The sequence below is a fragment of the Hydractinia symbiolongicarpus genome, chromosome 5, assembly GCF_029227915.1.
Source record: "Hydractinia symbiolongicarpus strain clone_291-10 chromosome 5, HSymV2.1, whole genome shotgun sequence".
NCBI classification, from domain to species: domain Eukaryota; kingdom Metazoa; phylum Cnidaria; class Hydrozoa; order Anthoathecata; family Hydractiniidae; genus Hydractinia; species Hydractinia symbiolongicarpus.
The window spans coordinates 18,750,039-18,767,410 of NC_079879.1; the positions used below are offsets into that span (position 1 = coordinate 18,750,039).

A 17,372-nucleotide genomic window follows, 5' to 3' on the forward strand; every position below is an offset into this window, starting at 1 on the left:
AAATCAAAGACTTTGGTTACAGTTATGCTACATCCTCGCTTTCTGATTTGATCTTCGAAATTATATTTTATTTTCTGACTAAGTGGGATTTGAACCAACGCACTTCAAACTTCTTTGTTTTCACTTCAAACTTTCTGCTGACTCGGTGAATGTCGTATTCAAAACTTTATTATCTATATGTGTGCTACCTGCGAAACATTAACTAAATTTCAAGGTAGGGGGAAAAAGTACTCTAAGTACAGTAGACTCCCGGTTTTTTGAAGCTCCACGGGAGATAGGAATTTACTTCGAATAACCGAAATTTCGAATAACTGAAATTTTTTTTATTTTGGTCCAATTTTCACTCTGACGGATTTTTGCGGAGAGAAGCGGAGGGCGCGTCAGCGCCCGGAGCGTAGCGGAGCCCATTTCCTCATTAAATAAGCCAAATATAAGGGACGGAGGAGAGTGTATAGGATTTCCGCCCCCACTATACATCAAAATCATTGAATTTTCGTGCCACTTTTTTTTTGGACTGGGTTGCCCAGTACTTTAATCCGGTCATTCTCTTATATAATTGCTAAATTAAGCGAGACAAGGTGTTTTTTTATTGACACAACGAGGGAGTGCTTTTGTTTATTTAAAGATGGCCTAGCGTAATTTGTATATTGTATATATATATAAGGTCATTTTCAAGAAACGAAGAAAGGGTATGTTTAGCTAGCTAGTATATCACTATTTTTTTTTTACATGTAATGAACCCCTTCTTAGCCTTAGATAGGATATAGTGTATAGCTAGCTAACTTTAAAAGAGTAATAGCTAGCTAGCATAAAAAGAGCAACAAGTGCCTTTATATAGCTAGCAAAAAGACTAGCATAAAATTAACCACTTAGCTGGGATAAAACTACCAATATAGCTATACATGTACTACACAATAATTATATTTTGTCCCATCACATAGCTTGTTTCTAGCTACAATTGTGCACAAAATTGTTGGCCCTGACAATTTTATATATCAAAAACCAAAAAGTTTAGATAGATAGATAGATAGATATAGATAGATAGATGTGCATATTTTACATGACTAGCCTCACAAATATCGAGGGATATACCCTGTCTATTATTTCCAGGAGGGGCCATGGCTTGATGGAGAGTCCTAGAGTATTTAATGCTCATTTTGAGCTACGCAGACCCAATTAGGGCCCGCGCTCTACTAGACAACTCCCGGCAACATCCAACGGCCCACACAGTGTGCCATCTTCCCAATTTCCCTCACATGGCTTGGGTTAACCCGGGGGTATGGTAACATTCACTCGCCCATGTTGAATCGCCGTCAAGAGGAATCGAACCCCGGTCTCCCGCACAGAGTACGAGAGCTATAACCACTAATCTATGGCGCGACATTACTATTTTAGAAAAGTCAGCAACACAAAATTTGTTGGCTCTGACAGTTTTATATATGAAAAACCAAGAACCAAAAAGTTTAGAAAAGTCAGCAAAAAAACATAGCTAGCTATAGTCACATATTCTGCAAATAGTACGTTCGGTCCCCACTGATGATCAATGTTTATGTAAAGGTATGTCACGTGTAATCGTTTACGTTGGTCAGCCACAAAGGGCAGTAGTTTTCAACATTGAGGGGGAATGGAAAGCCATATTTTTGTGGACGATTGTAGCTATATTGTACACAGGTCAGGAAATAAATTTTTTTAACCCTGCCAGTGAGCATACACCAGTACGGCTCAAGTTACAGAAACGGAAATTATTGCAATATAAATATATATATCGGGAAACTTTTTGAACATGTATATACATTTGTTATTTGTTTGAGACGTTTTAAATTCTGATGCTTACATCCAACACCTGCATTTTTTATTACCAGGGCAAATTCTGACGAACGGTTATCATGCAATCGTCAACACCTATAGCTATACTGAAAATATTTAAATATATGTATATATGGATTTGACGATATTGGTTGTTAATAACTCTAACAATATTAACAGTCAAGGTACAGAAGAAAGCTTAGTAAGTTTCTGAGTATAATGTGAAACTGTTAAAATTCTGTATGCCATGTATATATTATGTATTATGCCCTGTTGGTCTAATGGCTATGACACTCATTTATGGAAATGGGAGATCTGGGTTCGAATCCTGGACAGGGCTAGGAAAAACATAACTATAATGCACGCCTTGGTAATCCGTAATTAAGCTTGCTTTTTCTATTGTTGTCTTATCAGGGAAGTTGTTTACTGTATTTTCTATTAAATTATACTATTTGATACATGTAATGAACAACTTTTTAGCCTTTAGCTAGCTACCTAGCTAATGCAAAGCCATGTAAAAAGATCATCACTAGCTACCTAACTAAAGCTAGTGAACATATAGCTGGCTAGTATAAAAGTAGCTGGAAAAAAAGAATTGTTCTTGACAGGCTCATATCTTTTGACTACACATATTATATTCAGTCGGGTAATTTTGCCCTGATTAGGAATATCTATAGGATTAAAACTGGCTAGCTAGTATAGTATCCTAAATGAAACCGACCCTTCTTTGACCCACCGGTAGGTAAACGGACACCGGATACCATGTTTATTTACATCTTAGCACTTTCTGATTGGTTAGATTATAAACAAAAAGTAATGTCATTGGCCCGTGATATATTTTTTCAACATATTTATATGCGATATATTGCGTCCGGAACAAACTGCGAATTTGCTAATGCAGACGCAGGTAACTACATTCTCGACCCCAGAGCTCTTTGAGATAAATTTGAAAGGGCTCTGGGGACGAGAATGAGGTAACTATAGTTTTTCCAAAAACAAACATTTTTTCCATTGATTTATTGGACAAAATGGAACACGTAGATTTTTCCAAACACAAAAATTCTTCGCTTTGATTGGATAAAGTAGAACACGTGGTTTAAGCGATGGAAATATACTTTTCTGGCGCCACTTTTTTCAAACCCTCTGGAAATTTACCGGAGTGTGTTGTGTTTGTTTGCTGGAACGAAATTGATACTTCCTGGATTATTGGATAAGTATTATTTCATAATTTTGTCCGTCTCTTTTGTGTTAGTAAACAAAACACATTTAGCTAGGTGTAAACTGCAGCTTGGTGCATCTTTATATCTGATTTTTGTCCCCAGCTGTGTCCTTGCATTTTGGCTATTATATACCTGGCTAGATAGCTATTAATCGTAGAAATTGTAGCTTACTGTTTAAATCTTATTTTTTGTTCCCTGCTCCTGTATTTTGATTCAAGGACTACATTGCCACAGTCACCAAAGTAAGAAGATATACGTTTATGTTTATATCTGATTTAGGTGCTAACTGCAGCTAGGAAGCAACCGTAGCATCATAAAATTGTGTCACATTGTAGCTAATTGTAGCATCGTAGAATAATCAAGACAAATTAATCATGATATCTGTCCAAGCATATCGTGCCACCATTGGTTCTTTTTATAATGTAGCTGCTAGTTGCTCCAATAACATTAGGAATGAAACAACAAATTTTTACAGCCGTTCTGAAATGTTTTTTGACCAGATCGATGGTAACAACAACTTCATTCATTTCTTGAAACTTTTTATTTCAATAATTTTCATGTGTTGTCTGAGCTGTAATATAAATCTTGCGTCTTTGAAATTACTGTTACTGTTATCTGGCGATATTGAAAGCAATCCTGGGCCTTTTAATAACAATGATATCGACTTCCAAATAGCACTACAGGATTCCTATGCTACGCATCTTCTTAATCAGTCAACTTCTGCTGATCAAATAGTCGCTTACGCTAGAAGTATTGGTTTGTCAAATATAACATATCGAGAAGTGACCAAAGGGGATGGCAACTGCTTTTATAGAGCAGTAGTACAGCAACTTAATCGCCCTGAGATCAGACAAATTGTGCCCCTTGGACTACATTTCCAGAATCATCTTCAACTACGAGCAGCTGTGGTCAAATTTGTTCGAGAAAATAGTAATCTAGAAATTTTTCAAAATAACAGAATCTTTTTAACCATAAAGCCGGAAGAGTGGGAACGCGACATACAAACTCAGTCAAGACCTACTGTTGATGTTGAAGAGATTTTCATACGGGCTACTGCAATAATTTTGGGCGTAAACATTTTGATAACAGCCGATACCAGTACTGCAACACGCCCATATACCCTCATTAGTCCTACTCATGACGAAACACATGATATTCCTGGTGAACAACAAGTGGCACATCTATTGACTGATGGTACCACTGCAGGTGCTTTCATTTTGCTTGGCAGGGTTAATCAAAATCACTATCAATCGTTGATCTTTGATGATAATGTGAGCGTTACTCCTGTTACATCATCCACATCACTCAGTCCACCTAAAAAAATTCCTTGTTTGTCATCAAAATATCCTGAAAATATAACTAATGAAAAACCTGGTGAAAAGGAAGTTACTACTTTGAATCAAAATCAAGACCTCCTAGTAGAGAAAATAATGAAATCTTATATGTCTGCTGCTATAATACCAAAAAAAGTTAAGCCTAAACATAAGCCTAAATCCAAGCCTAAACCCAAACCTACACCTAAACCTACAACCAAACCTACAACCAAGCGTAAACGCAAGCCAAATTATAATAAAGAACCTGCTTTAAAGCTAAAGTGTCTTCAGTTAAATATTAAATATGAAGAACCTAAAGTTAATGAAACAAGTATGGAAACATTCAACAGACACAGGCGAATAATTTATAGCTGCAAAAAAAACATTTCTAAAACAGCCGTAAGTAATCAGGAAAATGGTAGTTTGAAAAAACCGCCTGCCTCCAAACATACATATTCCCTGCCACACCTTACACTTCCAATTACTACACACAATCTAGTAAATATTTTACCAACCACTCAGTCCATACAAACCACACAGTCAGTTCCGACAATTGTCACAGACAACCAGACCAGTGATCAAATTTATGGAAATGAAACCTCCTCTATTCATCAAAATCCTGATGTTGTTGCAGCTGTAATACAGTTCGAAGAAGGTGAGAAGTTGCATAGTTTGGCAACCTGTAAAACTTGTCGTGAAACCCGACCAGTATTTCATGCTACTCCCCCTATCAGTCCTACTGCAGAAAACGAAACAAAACCAATTGCCGTTAAGCCTTGGAAAATTTTCAGCGATGGAAGGTGTGACAGGTGTCATCGGGAAAGCCTTAGTCGTTTTAAAAAGAATGTAACAACACCTGCTAGATTTTCCGGTATACTGTCAGTTGATGATGATGATTTGGGCCCATTACACGATAACATCCGCCATAATGATATGCATTTTTTACCGGTACCACCATATCTTCAAAATTTGACCATACTGGAAGTAGCATTGATTCGTCGTATCACTGTTATCATGAATATACACCTCCTGCGAACATTCATCATTACTGCGCTCACCAGAATCGTTCGGCGTATTTTTAAGCGAAATTCTGCTGTTATGAACTTGGCCCCAACTGGTGCAGCATCAGTCCTCATACCTAATGGTCGCACTATACATTCAATGACTCCACCACCACACAAACTGAAAAAAGATAAGAATTTAAATTCTGTCCAGCTTTCTGACTATCCGTTGGGTGATGTATCTCTAAGAAAGCTGAGAAAGTATACAGGTATGCATGAAAACAATGAGCTGAAATTATTTCAACTTAATATTGATGAACGTAGCATGCAGTCGAAGCTTCTTGTGGCCTGGTGCAGCCAAAGATTATGCGAGGCTACGGGAGACTTTGATAATTATTATGGTGGTGTACCAGCTGTCAATTTCTTTGGTGACCTTGGTCAGCTTGGACCAATTCGTGCTTTGGATCTACATCAGCCACCAAAACACGATGATTCGACAATCAACTTTGCTGGCTATGCAATCTATCGCTCGTTTCAAGATGTTATTGTTCTTACAGAAACAATGCGTCAAGGCCCAGATCAGTTAGCTCTTTTGCAGCGACTTCTTAGAATACGTAATGGATCGATCACTCAACAAGACTGGCAAGATATAAATAGTCGTTACGAAGATGGTTTGCCACAAACCGAAAAATGTAACTTTTCGCATGGTCGCGTCCTTACATTGATGGAAACATGGAATGAAGTTAATGAGGAAAATCACAATAAATTAGCTAGCCTCGGTGTGCCTGTTGCTGTAATTCCATCAAGAGGCAGTGGTAAACACCACTCTTTGACTGATAAGCAACTGGGTCAAATACCGCTGAGATCTTTAATGGCAGTTGGTGCAACTGTAATACTCACTAAGAACCAAAAAGGTCTTACGGGCCTCGGTCTTAATAATGGTGCGATGGGAAAAGTAATTGCAATCCTTTATTCGCCAAATATGTCACCACCTGAATTTCCTATAGCTGTCATTGTCGATTTCCCAAATTATAAAGGCCCAATATGGATTCCAGAACATCCAACATGGATACCAATTACTGCTGTTGAAGGTCGATGTGAATCTAATTGTTGCAGCAGAAATGGCCTGCCATTGATGCCAGGATATGCGATAACAATTGCTAAAAGTCAGGGTATGTCGATTGGAGATGGTAAAACTGCCACCCACATGCGTATCAAGTTACAACAATCAATTCAGATGGAAAAAAATAACCTTGGTACAGCTTACACTGCATTTTCAAGATGCGAAAAAGAAAGGAATTGGGCACTTGTCGAGCCAATTACTCAAGAACGTCTCTTGTACGTTAATACACATCCTCGTATGAAAGCCAGACAAGAGGAAGAGCAACGACTGAAAGCATTATCGAATGAAACCATCAAAAAATTTGATATCACTATAGTAAAGTATATTAACTTGCTGAAAGACCTTGACGAGTTTTGCGATGATGATATTGAAGATGCAGTTTGTCCTTCACCATCTGCAGATTGCTCATGTATTATATGCACATCTCAATCATAATGATAATCACAACTGAAATTAACCTATGTTGCAGATAATATACATTAAAAAACATTGTATATGTTCATATATTTGTTGTGAAATCAATATGCGAAGTAAAATTTTGATTTAGAAAATAAACAAAATAAAAACCGTCTGACCATGAATTCGTAATTATTGGATGTAATAAGCCGAAGTCAAATACTTGATTTAATATCAATGTATAGTAAGCTGTATCCAAGAATCATGGTAAACATTTTTAATTCAACAGACAGAATAGTTGTTTCTCAAAACAACCGTCTGCCCATGAATTCGTAATTATTGGATGTAATAAGCCGAAGTCAAATACTTGATTATAATATCAATGTATAGTAAGCTGTATCCAAGAATCATGGTAAACATTTTTAGTTCGACAGACAGAATAGTTGTTTCTCAAAACAACCGTCTGCCCATGAATTCGTAATTATTGGATGTAATAAGCCGAAGTCAAACACTTGATCTAATATCAATGTGTAGTAAGCTGTATCCAAGAATCATGGTAAACATTTTTAGTTCAACAGACAGAATAGTTGTTTCTCAAAACAACCGTCTGCCCATGAATTCGTAATTATTGGATGTAATAAGCCGAAGTCAGATACTTGATTTAATATCAATGTATAGTAAGCTGTATCCAAGAATCATGGTTAAAATAAAGTAAAAATACTCTGCCTAACATCAGGCATCACGATGTGTGATTATTATCAACAAACTCAATTTAAAGGCAAATTAATCCTCGTTTTTTGTAAGAAGCCTAAGCATTTGTGTGCACTCAAAGTTTATTAAAGTTTTGATAATCAAATTTAAATTGTCCTTATTTAACACTGAAAAATCTTTTATTTACAAGGCTTTTTGTCTAAAATGCATGCTCATTAACACATACCAAGTCTTAAGTTACTGAAGGCCCTAATATAATCAAGTTTGTAACCTGACTTTTGGGTTGATTTACCTTCTTGTCTTTTTTCCTTCTAAGAATGTAAAACAAAAGGTTTTTAACATTAAGCTAAGTCAATTTAAAAGTGGGTCACTTCTTGGTTTCCTCCCCTTTTTTTGTAAAATTTTATGTGTTAATAAAAGCATACAGTGTATGACATTCTAAAAATTTAGTTACATATATTGCGTATGTATATATACTTAAAATTATGCCAGGGGTTCATATAACTTAATTTATGGAAACGTTACTGAGAGAAAGCGTTTAAGCCAAAAAAGAAATGTTTTTTTGCATAAAATGAAATTTAACATTGTGATTGACTTTACTAAGTTTCAAGTTTTACTAAGTTAACACAAAAATTAGATTTGAACTTTTTGTGTTTATTTTGCAAAAGTTTTTACAAATTAAGTATGATCCATCATTGAGTATGGTAACTATTGAAACCAATGTCAGTAAATCCTGAAATGTAAAATCTGACACTTTAATGTTCCTCAAAATGAGTATATTATGAAAAGATTTTATTATATGATAATTTTTAACTGGCCATGATGATACTTAAGATATCACACAGTCTTGATTTTAAACCACGAAGGAAAAAAATTAAAAATTATGTGAGGACATTAAAGAGATATATCGGTGAGGATAGGTCCGGTTGTAAGGGGATGGAGGAGACCGGCAATTAATACCTTATAAAAAGGAATTGAATTTGCACTAAATATGTGAAAGTTAATGTATTTTGTAATTTGAATGATACTGTACAGTTTCAGTTCCTTTGTTGCTCTCTTTTGTCTTTTTCCTGTTTTCAGGTACTATAATAAACTTTCAAGGAATTTGTAGAAGACGTTAGCAAGTTTTTTCAAATTCTACTGGAAGATATAACATGGCAGTTATTTTAAATGAAAAACAATCAGATAAGTACCTCTTATTAATTAATTTTATATTTAAATGTGTACTATACATAAAGGCGAGACCATTTTCATTGTGTAATGTAATTTTTAAGTTATTTTAACAATTTTGAAACCACACCCTTTTTAAATTTCCTTCTGTATAAAATTTGACATGATTATGTCATTGTACCACCAGTAAAATCTTTGCTAATTTTTCACATCAGTATTTTTCATGACTACTCTGTCACAGTTAGTTTGGACAGCCAAATGATCATGTCATTTGATTTTTTGACTGCTTAATTCATAATGCAGTTACTTTAGTACGAAAATTAACATTCTAGTTGTAAATCATTTAGGAAATTTCTTTACATTAACAATGGCAATTGATCACATATGAGAAAAAAGTAGAGGATGAGACATACTAGAGGATTTATTTGGTAAGCATATACTTTACAAGCTTTTTTCTGAAATCGTAGCATTAAGGGTGGGGAGTGGTAGAGCCTTAGTTCTAGCCTGTGTTTGGAAATTTGATTGTTCTAACTTTATTTTTAAGAGTTACACAATTTTCTAATCATCATAATCCTCAAATAATTCCCCTTGTTTATATCAGTTATTAGTATAGTATCTTACTGTTATAGGACCCCTCATAGTTGCTAGTGACAACAAGGTTGCAAAGTGAGAAAAATGATTAGAAGTTTACCAGTATTGCAGTTAATAGACAGATTGAACTTGTTTGTTAGGTCTACTTTTATACGGTAGCAGTAACGTCACGTAGAATTCAAATCAAGATTTTAAATTACCTGTGAAGCTACTTACGTTAAACGTCTTCTGGATACGTATGGCCGTATATAGTAGGCGAGATATGTTGCTACATTTACTTGTTATATAAAACCATTTGGCACTGAATATTTCCTTTGATATTGTTTTGTTCCATAGCATAGATTATTTGTGAGTTTAGTCAGTAAATTTTAGCTACCACAAGGGAATTAATTTAGCAAGCTTTTGTCCATTTGGCGAAAATTCATTTTTTTCTTGGTATTTTTGGGAAAAATTAATAATAAATATATATATTAGTATACATATAGAAAATTGTTCTGAAGTATTTCATTATATCGTCTGCACCAGACAGTTAGGGACCGTTCACATATTACGTAATAAATTTTTTATAAATATCCAAATAAATATCCAAATAAATATGTACAAAATTGACTACTGTATTTTTTTGTCACTATGTAGCACCTTGTAGATTTTTTGACCATTCTTTAATTTTATTATTAAACATTCATAAATAATAAGATTCTTTCTAAGCATCCGAAAATATATACAGTACACTCCCGATAACTCGAACGCCCAATAACTCGAACTTCCAGTAACTTGAACTGTTTTTGAATTCCCGTTGAACCTTCACTAATACTTTCTCACAAAAATCACTCGATAACTCGAACCCCCGATAACTCGAACATTTGTTAAGTCGAACCTGGACAGAAATTCCCCCGATAACTCGAACTTCAGAGGAAAAATGAAAACAATCTCGGTAAAAAGTGACTACTTTTCTTTCAATAATATAAATTGTTCTTCCAAAGTTGACAAAAACTTTTTTCTCCTGTATTTTAATTGACAGAGAGAGACGTTACCGCTACAGTGAAACAGAGTCACATTAGAACTTTTTTCAGTGATGTATAACTATGACTGTATTCTTGTTAGAATAGAAAAGAAAAAAAAATTTTAATAACTCGAACTATTTTCACTTATCGGCCAAAGTTCGAGTTATCGAATGCCCCGGTAAGTCGAACATTCGATAACTCGAACTATTTTTTTGGTCCCTTGAGGTTCGAGTTATCGGGAGTGTACTGTACTGATAATCTAGAAATAATTTGTGATGTTTTACAACTGATTTATTTGTGTTTTTTAGCAAATATAGAGAAAAAAATGGCGGCACAAATTAACTTAGAACTTGGTAAGTATATTATTGATTTTGTTACTATTAGTGGTATTAATAAATAAAAAAATTATACCTGTTATTATATATTATACCGTTTTTTATAGTTTCACTTTATGCTAAATTCGTGGAGCACAGGATACAACATCCTGGCTCCATGAATTATCGGTCGTTTGGCCGATGGCTAAAGCAGGGTGGGGTCGAGTGGACCAATGAAGAAGACCCCACCGAAACAGCTCCCAACATGGAATTGAGTAAGAAATCACTTTTCATGTATTCAAAATTTTGTTAGGATCTAAAACTTTGGTATACCTTAGGTATTATCTATGTTACTTATTGTATTAACCTTTACATTATTTTTTCTTTAAGTGCAAGTATGGACAAAATTTTTACAGTACAGACTTAGACATAGCGGGTCAATGGACCTAGAAGTGTTTGGACGTTGGGTGCATAATGGCGGGGTTGAGTTTTGTGGTGGGCGACGGGATCGTGGTAGAAGTAGCAGTCGTGGTTGGAGACGCGGTCGTGGTGGGAGACGCGGTCGTGGTGGGCCGTATAAGCCACAATATTAAAATGTATTTTTATTACTAACCCTTTGTAAAACGAGGTGCACTTTTTTTTAATAAAATATCCTAAATTTAAAATGGGCCTAAATATTGCCAAAATTCAAACAATTGCTAAACTATTTTTCAGGCTGAATTTAAAATAAATACTTTGAAAAAAACAACATTTTTTCCATTGAAAAAAATAAATACTTTGAAAAAAACAACATTTTTTCCATTGAAATTAACTAGATAAACAAATATTTTGTCTACCTTGTTTTACGAAGGGTTAGATGTTATTAAATTTGTTAATTATCTTAACTCTATATTGAAGAATTTTTTTATTCCCTTGATAGATTCAAAATTTTAATGTCAACTGATGGACACCATCATAAATTAAGCTATTCCAAAACGAATATCAAATGAGATATATTTTTATCCACCTTGTTGCGACGGGTAAACGTAAAGGACGGGCGATCCCGTGGATTTTTACACGGGCAGGCGTCGTCTGTCTGTTCGTGCCTCTGTTTGTCTTTTTGTTACGGAAATGTGATATATAAAGGATGGGCGACCCCTTGTTTTTTCAAAGGGCTACCAACTAGTCTCTATAATAATAGCCGTCGTCTGGCTGTGTGTTCAAAAGGGTTACCGCGTCCTGTTACGGAAACACGAAATGTGATATATAAAGGACGGGCGACCCCGTGGATTTCTCCACGGGTTAACGACTAGTCTCTTTAATAATAGCCGTATTTTGTCGGTCTGTCCGCGAGGAATACGTCGTGTTACGGAAACACGAAATGAGTTACATAAAGGACGGACGACTCCGTGGAATCTTCCACGAGTAACCGACTATCTCTTTAATAATAGCCGTCGTCTGTCTGTGTGTCCGCGAAAGCCGCGTCCTGTTACGGAAACACGAAATGCGATATATAAAGGACGGGCGACCCCGTGGATTTTTCCACGGGTTAACGACTAGTCTCTATTATAATAGCCGTATTTTGTCTGTGTGTTCAAAAGGGTGACCGCGTCCCGTAACGGAAACACGAAATGTGATATATAAAGGACGGGCGACCCCGTGGATTTTTCCACGGGCTAACGACTAGTCTCTTTTTAATAATAGCAGTATTCTGTCTGTCTCTACGCAAGATGGTAACCACAGTAGCATGACATGAAATGCAGTATATAGCTAAAGGACGGGTAAACTAATTGCCTACCCTTTTCATGCCTTTTCTTATGCTGTTGCCTGTGCCTCCCATGCCTTGCTTACCCCTGCCTTGCTGTTTCCTATTCCAGTTTCCCTGCCTGCCTTTGTCGTGTCTTTGAATTGCCGTCCTTCCTATGTCTTTCCTGGTGCCTGCCTACTATGCCCTTGCCTGTGCCTTCCATGCCTTGCCTACCCCTGCCATGCTGATTCCTTGCCATCCTTCCTATGCCTTTCCTGGTGCCTGCCTACTATGCCGTTGCCTGTGCCTTCCATGTCTTGCCTACCCCCCTGCCTTGCCGATTCCCTGCCTGCCTTAGGCCGTGCCCTTTCCTTGCCGTGCTTAATGCCTTTGCCTTGGCAACCTCTCCGCAACACTTTCTATACTGGTTTGGAGGGATTTGAATAAAAAAGTAGTCATATCAAGTTTCTACTGTACAGTTTTAAACGCAACGAGTGTTTCAAACGTTAAAATATACAAATATAATGTTTGCGGAGAGAAGCGGAGTGCGCGCCAGCGCACGGAGCGTAGCGGAGCCCATTTCCTCATTAAATAAGCCAAATATAAGGGACGGAGGAGAGTGTATAGGATTTCCGCACGTATACATCAAAATTTAAATTTTCGTAGGACGTTTTTCGACTGGGTTGCCCCGTAATTTTTCTGGTTATTTTTTCGTAAATTTCAGATTGAGCGAGTATATACGGCGATGGAGTGCTTTTGTTTATTTAAAGATCTCCTAGCGGGAACTTCCAGTTGAGACTAAGTTAGTTCTAACCACGTGATTAATAAGTCACTTTGACTAATATCACGTGACTTTTTCTGAGATAACATAGCGCCTCAAACTCAAACTTTCGTTAATCTAAGCTATATCGAAACTTCTGGAAGGTTATTTTCAAGAAAACGAAGAAAGGGTATGTTTAGCTCGCTAGTATATCACTATTTTTTACATGTAATGAACCCATTCTTAATCTCACTCACACCAAAAGCTAGCTAGCTTAAAACTGCAGATTTAGATAGAATAATAATAGAACTTAGATAGCATTTAGCTACCTAGCTACTGTAAGAGTTAGCTAGTATAAAAACAAACAAACAATGCAATATAGCTAGCATAAAACTAGCTACAAAGCTTGCAGAAAATTAACTACTTGGCTGGGATAGAACTACCCATGTAGCTAGCAATAAATTGCTATTTTTGCTGGCATAAAATCATCAACATAGCTAGCATAGAAAAATTGTTTGAGACTGATTTTCTACCTATCCTCTATCTAGCTAGCTATTATACATAGCTATATACTACACAGTGAGTGAGATAATTCTACTCTGTAGGAATGTCCCATCATACAGCTTGTTCTAGCTACAATCGTCCACAAAATGGCCAAACATAGCCAGCTAGATATTTTGCAGATAGTAAATGTTTATATACAGGTATGTCACGTGTAATTGTTTACGTTGCTTAGCCACAAATGGGCAGTTCTTAACATTAAGGGGGAATAGAGAGCTATATTTTCGTGGACGGTTGTAGCTAGCTATATATATTGTACACACGTCAGGAAATAAACTTTTTTAACCCTGCTACTGAGCATACATCAGTGCGGCTTAAGTTGCAGAAGCGAAAATTATTTCAATATATATATATATATCGGGAAATTTTTACAACATCAACATTTGTTATTACTGAGGCTTTTTAAATTCTGAATAGCGGTTCTCGTTCAATCGTTGACATGTATTGAAAATCTGCAAATGTATTCATTATTTCTTTTTCACGATATGTATATGTTTTTTTCAGTTTTGGATAAGAGCTTTTTATCCTACCGTCATGAAAACTTGTTTGCAAAATAAACATATACTGCTGTTTGATTTTTAGCTGGACAGGATAACAACAGGCTGTTTCCGCTGTGTTTTTTTAAACCGAAGTTGCAAGAAAGTTTTTTGGGAAAATGTGTTACGCCTATCAGATGTCACAATTAATTTTTGATCTTTCACAGAAACTTTTCCCATAAAATATTGCAGTTTTTTTTGCTTTAAGAGGGTAAAAACAGGTTATAAACTGTATTTTTATTTTTAAATGTTACAAAATTTTCCACAAAGTAAATTGTTTTAGGTGCGTAGGATTACAACAGCTTGTTAACTGTCTGTTTGTTTGAACCGAAGTTAGGATATATAAGATGCACATGTAAAGTTTTTCATATATATATATTCATGCCCTGTTGGTCTAATGGCTATGACACTCATGCAAATGAGAGATCCAGGTTCAAATCCTGGACAGGGCTAGGAAAAATATAATTATCTTGCATCTACAACAAGCAGGTATTCATAAGTATATGATATTAGCTATATTGAGTATAATAGGTAATCTTTTGAGTTGTACTTAATGCCTTTGCCTTGGCAACCTCTCCGCAACACTTTCTATACTAGTTACTTAAAACAAATATCAACAATAACCATTCTTCATATCTATATTCTTATGAAGTGTTTGTGAAATAGTTTTCAATAAAATCGAATAGTTGTTTTGTGAAAGTCACAGGTAAGGCGATAAATATGGGTGATGACAAATGCGAATCCCTTGTTTGCTTGAATTTTCTGGAAATAGTGAAAGCATTCAACTTTTAAAAAAATTGCTTTGTACATAGTTTTATTTTTAGGAATAAAGACTATTTTTCTTTTATAAAAAGTGTTTGAAGTTGAAAATTCTAAATTTTACTCCAGCAAGAATTTTGAATAACTGAGAGAATATTGAGCCAAGGGGGTTAGAAAACCACTTCGAATGAACGAATTTTCGAATAACTGAAGTTTGAATAACTGAGAGAGATTTACTCTAAAGCGAGTTAGAAAATTCAAGGAAATGAAAATCGCTTCGAATAACCGAGAATTTCGAATAAGTGCAGGTTTGAATAAGCGGGAGTCCACTGTAGTAAAAAAGTGCGACAAACAAGATAATTGAGGATGATGTCCACAAAAATGTCATATTTCTTTCTCTTCAGTGCATTTTTTTTAAATGGAGTTGTTATAACTCTGATTTAATTAAAGCCACTGAATGACTAACAGATTGACTGGTGTCGAAAGAAGGAATTAAAAGATTATCATAAAAGAATGACAGTATTAAATTTTGCGGTTTTTACACATTGTACTTTTTAATATTTGTTAACAATAGGTTTTTGTTTAGGAGAGCGTAAGAAAGTAAGAAATGGCAGCAAAATTGACGGCAAAATTGACGGCAAAATTGACGGCAAAAGGAAGGCAATAAATTAATAAATTAAGCATGACTAGTAACATACATATGATCCGAAAGTAAACTTCCATTTATCTTAGTCCAAAACATGTCCGAACAAATTCAGCATAAATTCACGTCACCTCTTAAATTTTCCGTCAATTAGTGTCCACTTTTTTGGGGTTAAAAAGCATGCGGTAGAATCTTGTCTGTAACAGACACTAAAAAACCCACTGATATATCGGGCCCTGGCACAAAAGAAAAACGCAAAGAAAATGTTTGGAAGAAACATTTAGATGACCCTCTCTAATTCCAAAGAGGATAAAGAGATTTGGATAGTAGATAGCCTGTCTTATTCGATTTTGGTTTAAAGGGTGAACATTCGAATTAGAAAGAGAAATCGAAAAGAATTTTGAAAAGTTGAGAAGAAAGGAAAAATGGTGAAAAATAAAAAAAATGAGCAAGTTTTTCTTTGCTGAAGAAGTATTCAATCCTAGCTTTGGGCTCTCTGATAACTCCCTGCTCCATAGACTGCGTTACTGATGTTTTATTAGGTGGAAGGAGGATGAGTTTAATTCTTTTGAGCCCCGTGACGGTTGGGTGAGCAGGGCAGTTATCTATAATCAAAGCAACTTTCATCTTTGTGATACTAAAACTACGGTCTAGTTCATTGACCCATTTTTTAAAAAACTCAGACGACATCCAACTTTTTGGCTGTGCTCGGTAACGACAAAGTTTACTTTTAACGCCTTCGAAGCATCTCGGGTTCTTTGATTTTTCAATGAGAAATCTACTTGAAAAGGAGGAAATCTCCAATTGTATTAAGGAATATCCTTTTTTGTATGAAAAAAGGGATGAATTTTACAAGGACAAGCAGGCCAAAAACAATGTTTTGTGAAGAATTGAGGAAGAGCTTGGAATCGAAGAAGGTAAGATATTGTGGATCTCTAGTATTTACATTTAGGTGGTACATTGGAATAAGAAATATCGTTTTTGGCTTTAATCATTTTGTGACACCTAAAAGAATCTTCGAAAACCTGAAAAAAAGATTCAGTACACGATCACCTTCCGTGTCCATGTCCATGTCCATATCATTTCATTCATTTTTTGCTCATGATGCTGATCCGACGACTGAACGTGTGAATTGTTTTAAAAACAAAACATCAAAGTATTCAATCAACCTTTCTCACAACTTATCCATTCGAGTGTTTTTTTTGAATTTTAAATGTTTTTTTTTTTTAGTTCAAATTTCGAATGTCATCATTTGAAAAAAAAATCATTTGATCTTAGCGACAGGTATATTTTTTTTAGCGACAGAAATAAAAATCTTTTCATTCCTATCGCTTTCCAAAATAGACCCATGTTCTAAAACATAAAACCAAAAAAAGCAATAAAAATAAGCGATAAAACTAATTCCGTGCCCAATAAAACAAGGTTTAAAATCTTAGCGATAGAACGAAGCGATGGGTTCTATCGCCTTCAGTGGCCACAACGCTAAAAACCTTTGCTTATATTTTTCCAGTTTGAATGCCAAATGATTGTGCCACTTCTTTTTAGGACTTCTCTTTTTTCAACTTCAACAAAGCTTCTTACTTTCTCTCCAAATTCTTATTTACATGGAGTAACGTAGCCATTTTTAACGAAAAAAGACGAGGTTCTCATAAAACTTCATAAAAAATGAACGTGCATTTACAAAAACATTTGACAGAACATGGAACTTCGAAAAAACATAAAAAAGTGTTACCGCTTT

General features: G+C 35.4%; 1 protein-coding gene across 1 annotated transcript; it reads left to right on the top strand.

Annotated features, from left to right (window-relative positions):
• The first annotated feature begins 7,788 nt into the window (after nucleotides 1-7,788).
• Nucleotides 7,789-11,538, top strand: LOC130645114 (uncharacterized). Its single transcript, XM_057450989.1, has 4 exons — nucleotides 7,789-9,168; nucleotides 10,644-10,688; nucleotides 10,778-10,924; nucleotides 11,040-11,538. Exons 2-4 carry the CDS (start codon nucleotides 10,661-10,663, stop codon nucleotides 11,240-11,242), a joined length of 378 nt encoding a protein of 125 aa, XP_057306972.1. The 5' UTR covers nucleotides 7,789-9,168; nucleotides 10,644-10,660; the 3' UTR covers nucleotides 11,243-11,538.
• Nucleotides 11,539-17,372: the final 5,834 nt, after the last annotated feature.

Bases quoted from the DNA above. Each gene is read 5' to 3' on its own strand.
- LOC130645114 (XM_057450989.1), top strand. From the start codon at position 10,661: ATGGCGGCACAAATTAACTTAGAACTTG. The intron at 10,689-10,777 runs GTAAGTATATTA...CGTTTTTTATAG, and splicing joins ACAAATTAACTTAGAACTTG to TTTCACTTTATGCTAAATTC. The intron at 10,925-11,039 runs GTAAGAAATCAC...TTTTTCTTTAAG, and splicing joins AGCTCCCAACATGGAATTGA to TGCAAGTATGGACAAAATTT.